The sequence below is a fragment of the Bipolaris maydis genome (genome assembly GCF_028858645.1).
Source record: "Bipolaris maydis strain C4 unplaced genomic scaffold PSV08scaffold_11, whole genome shotgun sequence".
NCBI classification, from domain to species: domain Eukaryota; kingdom Fungi; phylum Ascomycota; class Dothideomycetes; order Pleosporales; family Pleosporaceae; genus Bipolaris; species Bipolaris maydis.
The window spans coordinates 969,619-975,618 of record NW_027093867.1 but is presented as its reverse complement, the minus strand read 5'-3'; the positions used below and the strand labels follow the sequence as shown (position 1 = coordinate 975,618).

Genomic DNA, 6,000 nt, shown 5'->3' with positions numbered 1-6,000 from the left:
TATAGATTAGTAGTTGTCGAACCTTTTGTTACCTTCTATTCAAGCACACCACTCCACTGCATCGCCAGACAATCTCTCACGGAACACTAGCGTAATACTCGCCTGCCTTAGTGCGGACCAGGACAGAGAAGTATAGATCCCAACCCCGTGTAACAGTTAACTCTAATAGTCCTTAGTCTTAACGAGGTCTAAATAGACTATTATAATATTATTTAAATACTATTACTAGTAGTAGTAAGTTTTTTAATATAATATAACAGCGTAGTGTTACACGGGGTTGGGTGCTAATACTTCTCTGGCTCGGTCCGGGTTAGGGCGAGTAGGAATAGGGACTAGCTCCGTGAGAGTTGTCTGGCGATTCGTAGTGGAAAAGAGTTATGGATGTAACCGGGTTTTGACAACGCTAATCTATTGGATAGACTAACATGTAACTATCTTGTGAAGTAACAATACTAGTAAGAAAGTACAATTTGAGTTGACCACAACGAGAGTAATAATGAAATCCATCCATCCTTATATCCTCATTGCTTCCAGTCCTGCCATCTTGTTCATCTCTCCTTGGCGAGATGGTAGAGATGGCACTGCCATCTCTCGGCGTCCTGCCATCTCAGATGGCTGGCCTTGGCGAGATGGCACATCACGTGACTCCGAGCCCCGCAATGATCCATTACCTTTTGACGTGGACGTCCCTAGGCCTTCAGCCGTCTCGTCATTTGTCAAGGAGAGAATCCTTCTTGTTACTTGTAACATTACCTCCCCTCTTAGGGCTATCGTCCCGATACCCTGGAATATCGTTATCCCGTGCCGCGTGTTGAGACGCTGGCTGCATATAAGGTCAGAGCCCGCCCACTCGTTGTAGCCGTCTCTGCCTCGTAGCCTTCCTAACCATGCCCAAGGTCCAGCCTTCTCGTCGTGTTCGTGCTCAAAAGTCCAACGAGGAGCGTTACTCTCGCGCTGACCGCGTGAAAGAGCAGGGGAACGAAATGACCGTTTACCGTTGTAAGCGTTGTGAAGAGAAGAAGCTTCGCTGTTTCGTGGACACCGCCACTGGGCGTTGTGCTGGTTGTATTTCCGTCGGTGCTGAGTGCAGTCTGTTTGTTTCTGAGGAAGAGTGGGAGAAGGTTCAGCGCGAGAAGCGGCAAAAGCGTTTGGAGCTGGCGCGCATCGAGGAGGACGCTGCACGAGTTCGTCGGGAACTCTTGGAAGTTGAAGCTCGGGAGCATGATTTTGCCGATCGTGATCTTGCCATTCTGAACTTCCAGGATCGTGCAAAAGAACAGGCCGAGGGGAGCTCAGCCCCTGGGGGTACGGGCCTTCCTGTTGTCGAACCACCGCTATCCGAACCGTCGGCTGATCTGGGCGGGTTACAGGCTGATTTCTACGATCCCTCTTTTGATTATTCCTTCCTCTTCGAGGGGCTTCCCCTCGCTTCTCCGGGTGCTTCCGGTGGTATTCACGTACCAGTGACTTGCAGTTCGTCAGGTTTCCTTCAGGTTCCCAGGTGTTATGGCTATCCGGCCATCCTTGCCACTTGACCAAGTACTTCCACTGACTACCGATTTTCCGCAGGTCCCTAATTTCTTCGACCTCGTACTCGTCGTCTTCGAGCTCTATGTCCGTTGCTAGCTCGGCATCTGGAGGTGCTGGTTCCAGGAGTTTCTTGTGAAAGACAGGGTGGATTCGCATGCCTTGTGGGAGTTTCAACTTGTAGTTTACTTTTCCTATTTCCTCTAGGATTTCGAATGGTCCTACTCGGAGGTTGTCCAATTTTCTGCATGGTCGTTTAGTTTTCAGGTTTTGTCGTGACAAGAAAACTTTGTCCCCCTTCTTAAAGGTTGGTCCCTCAATCCTTAGTTTATTCGCTGCTTTGGATGTCGTGAGGTTCCGTTGAGCTATGTTCTTGCTCAATTCTTCGTGCAGTTCTCGCATAAGCTTTGCCTTGTCGTCTGCTCCTACCGCGATACTTTCAATGTCCTTTGGATCTCGATGAGCAACCGGCTCATATCCGTAGTTCGCGTAGTGCGGCGAATGCTTTGTCGTTGCGGATTTCGTGCTGTTGTAGGCCAATTGCGCTGTTGGTAGCAACTCTACCCAGTTGTCCTGCAATTTGTTGGCGTACATCCGTAAGTACTGTTCTAATGTCTGGTTCGTTCTTTCCGTCTGGCCATCGGTTTCCGGGTGAAAGCTCGTCGAAAGCTTTTTCTTAACACCTAACTTCGCCAAGAACGTGCTCCAGTATTTAGACGTAAACAGTTTATCACGATCGGTGATGAACTCTTCAGGTATCCCATGCTCTGACACCATTGCCTTAGAAACTTCGTACGCGCACTCGTCTGCCGTAATTGTTTCTTCCGTAGGCACGAATTTTGCTCCTTTAGTCAATCGACATACGATGACTAGGACTGTGTCGCATAATCGTCCGGATCCTGGTTCTCGCGATTTCGGGAGCTTCACTATGAAGTCCATCGTTACACTTGTCCATGGTCTAGATGGTGGCTGTAAGGGTTGTAACAGGCCGTAGGGCTTATGTCTCTTGGGCTTGTTCTGGTGACATGCCAAACAGTTGCCTAGTATTTCCTGCACCTTCGTACGCATACGTGGTATCGCAAACACCTTAGACAGTCGTCTAACCATTTCGTCGACTCCTGCATGTCCGTATTCCTTGGACTCGTGCAGTTCCTTGATGAGACTCGATCTCATATGTTCGGGTACGTAAGCCTTGCTCGAATCTCGGGGCTCCCGCTTGTCAGGCAGTAGTCCTGCAAGCTCGTTTTCTCCTTCTCGTGGGACCCATTCGGTGACTTTCCGTTGCCATTGCTGTTGTAGCGTTTCTACCTGCTCGGCCACCTTGGCTGTCTTAGCCAGTTCCAGCTGGTTGTACTTTAGACTGCCATCGGGCATCGTCTTGAGTAAGGCGTCATGTGGTTCCTTATGACCCTCTTCGCGCAAATCAGACCTTCTGCTTAAAGCGTCTGCTGCTCCGTTGAGCGTTCCCGCGCGGTGCGTAATCTTGAAGTCGAACTGAGCAAGCGTCTCAGCCCATCGGACTTGTCGTCGGTTGAGTTTCTTCGTTGTCATGAAACTCGTCAGGTTCTGGTGATCGGTAAAAACCTCGATCGTGTCGGGGAGTCCTAACAGGTATACCTCCCATTGTTCAAAGGCATCGACTACTCCAAGTAGTTCCTTATCGTGAACATCGTAGTTGAGTTCTGCTCCTGAGAACTTTCGTGAATGGTAGAACACCGGTCTCCATTTCTTATCTGGGCACTGCTGCGACAATACAGCTCCGAGTGCATAGTCAGACGCGTCGGTCTCGACTCTGGTGGGTCGTTGAGGGCTGTACATCTCGAGTACAGGCGCTTCCAGGAATATCTGCTTGATTCGATCAAAAGCCTCCTGATGTTCCTGATTCCATTTGAAACCTATTTCCTTTTTCGTAATCTCCGTAAGGGGTGCCGTGATCTTCGAGTAATCTTTTATGAACTTTCGATAATAGTTCGCAAATCCTAAAAAGGATTGAACATCCTTGACTGTGTTGGGTTTTGGCCATTCCTGTACAGTCTGTATCTTCTTTGGGTTCATTTTCACTCCTTCGGTTGAGATGATGAATCCGAGGAATTCCGTTTCCTGAGTGTGAAACTCACACTTTCCTGGTTGAAGGTATAGCTTGTATTCCTTAAGCTTCCGTAACACCTTCTTAACATGCTCGACATGTTCTTCGCGTGTGCCGCTGGAGTACACTAGTACATCGTCCAGATACGCGGTAACAAAGATTCCGAGGTATTCGTGGAGTGCGTTGTTGATGACTGATTGAAAGGTTGCCGGCGCATTCGTCAACCCGAATGGCATAACCGTATATTCGAACAGTCCGTACTTCGTCTTGAACGCTGTCATCCACTCGTGACCTTCTTTGATTCTAATTCGGTAAAATCCTTCCCGAACGTCGAACTTCGTGAACCACTTCGCTCCCTGGAGTCGATCCATGAGCTCTGTAATGAGTGGTAAGGGATATCGGTTCTTCCGAGTAACGCTGTTCAACCTCCTGAAGTCGACACATAGTCGCCACTTCCCGTTAGGCTTCTTTACGAACAAAATGGGTGAGGCCATCGGGCCTGATCCCGGTCGGATAAATCCCTTTTTCAAGTTCTTCTGGAGGTAATCCCGCAGCTCAGCATCGTGCTCGGGCGCTATAGGGTACATTCCTCCTGGGCTCAACTTTGCTCCTTCCTCCAGGATGATCTCGTGATCCCAATCCTGGTGTTCTGCTAAGTCTGTTGCTTCATTTTCCTCGAACAGTTCCTTGAACTCTCGTGTTCGGTATTCTGCTGGAATCGCCAACAGTGGTTCGTCCTTCGTGGGCGCAACCTGTGGTACCGGTCCTTCCTTCGTGGTCGCGACCTGCCGTATCCAAATGACTCCTACTCTCTGAGGGTCCTTCGCATAGATTCTCGCGATCTTATGCGGCGAGATCTGGCCTATCCTCCCGTCCTGGGGTGAGCTCTGGATAATCGGGCGCATCTCTTTACGTCTGGCTCCAGCAACCTTGTGCACAGGTTCTCGGCTGAGCAACGTCTTCTTTTGCCAATCGATGGCAGGGTTGTGTTCTAACAACCAGTCGTAGCCAATTATCATCTCTGTTTCTCCGAGATCCATAATGCTAATCTTCGTTCGGCTTTCTTGACCTGCCAGGCGTAACGATACAGCCTCGGTCTCAAGTCGAATCCAGCCGTTCCCGTATGTCGTGGGACTATCATCGGCTAATACCACTCGCATCGGCACCTTCTTGGTCCGATAGGGTATGTTGTTCTTTTCCACCACTCGGGGTGAGATAACGGTTCGTGCGGCCCCACTGTCTATGAGCGCCGTCACCTCGTGTCCGTCTATAAGTACCGTAGCCTGTAGCCGCAAGTCTTGCGCTCCCAGTTCGCGTACTTCCTTGAGGGTCGTTTTAGGACTGCCTTTACCAGCGTGACCCTGTCCCTGGTGGCATCCTAGTTTTTTGACTGCCTACCTTTCCTCTGCGTAGGAAAGTAGCCTTCGCCTGCCTTGGCGGAATAGTGTATCGTACACTGATCGTCGTAACAGAAGCTCCAATGGATATTCTGGTGCGGTATTTCTTCCTTCGCAACCTTCCTCGTTGGTCTCGGCTTCTTTACTTTGTGAATCGGGCAATCTTTTGCCTCACAAATGTTTGCTGACAGGGTGCTATGGAGATGGTCGTTCACTCCTCGAGCATCCTCAAACTGTTGTCGGTGGAAGGCGCACCCCTTCCTGCAATGCGTCCATAAGAGTCGTTCGTGGCTCTTTTCCTTTTCGGACTTTCCTGGTTCCTGCCTAGGTACCCTAGTCGTCGTGACTCTTGGTCTTGCAGCTCTGTGCATCCTGCAGTTTTTTGCATTACATTCTTCGGCGGATATCGTGCTATGGTAGTAGTCGTCTACCTTTCGAGCATTCCGTCGTTGTTCCCTATGGAACTGGCAATTGGTCGTACAATTGGTCCAGCATAGCTCCTCATGAGCTTCTTTCTTTTCTGGCTGGTGCATGTGACAATGCAGTACTCGACACTCGTTATGCCATAAATTCGTGTGGCAGCAATCGTCCTCGTTGTCCCTGGTCGCTTCTCGCTTCCTCAAGTGATAATCACACTGTCTTGGGCAGTCGACCCAACATAGGCGCTCGTGTTGCTCCATTCGTTTCTTGAACGTCCGAGGTGTCTCCTCGTCATCAGGTTCCTTGAACCTGGGTTGTTCCTGGGCAGCCTTGCAGGCAATTTCCTCTGCTCTAGGCCCCGTGATTGTGACTCGTCCTTCGATGTCGCAATCATTGGCTTGGTGCCTGGTATTTCCACAAATCCAGCACTGTTGGTTTCTTAGGCGGCGTAGTACTTCGGCCCCTTCAACCTGCCAATCCGTTGGTAGTGGCTCGTCCCACTTGAAGTCTTGAAGTCCTATTGCCTCTTGTACTAGCTCAAAGGCCTCGTCGGTGGCTTGTCTTGCTTCG

General features: G+C 50.0%; 1 protein-coding gene across 1 annotated transcript; it reads left to right on the top strand.

Annotated features, from left to right (window-relative positions):
* The first annotated feature begins 723 nt into the window (after positions 1-723).
* PSV08DRAFT_319267 (uncharacterized protein) lies at positions 724-1,767 on the top strand. The gene is made up of 5 exons (XM_066092675.1): positions 724-834; positions 903-914; positions 975-1,305; positions 1,371-1,473; positions 1,570-1,767. The coding sequence occupies exons 3-4, from the start codon at positions 984-986 to the stop codon at positions 1,373-1,375; spliced, it is 327 nt and encodes a 108-aa protein (XP_065948707.1). The 5' UTR covers positions 724-834; positions 903-914; positions 975-983; the 3' UTR covers positions 1,376-1,473; positions 1,570-1,767.
* The last annotated feature ends 4,233 nt before the right edge of the window (positions 1,768-6,000 follow it).

Coding starts and splice junctions, on each gene's coding strand:
- PSV08DRAFT_319267 (XM_066092675.1), top strand. CDS start 984: ATGACCGTTTACCGTTGTAAGCGTTGTGAAGAGAAGAAGCTTCGCTGT.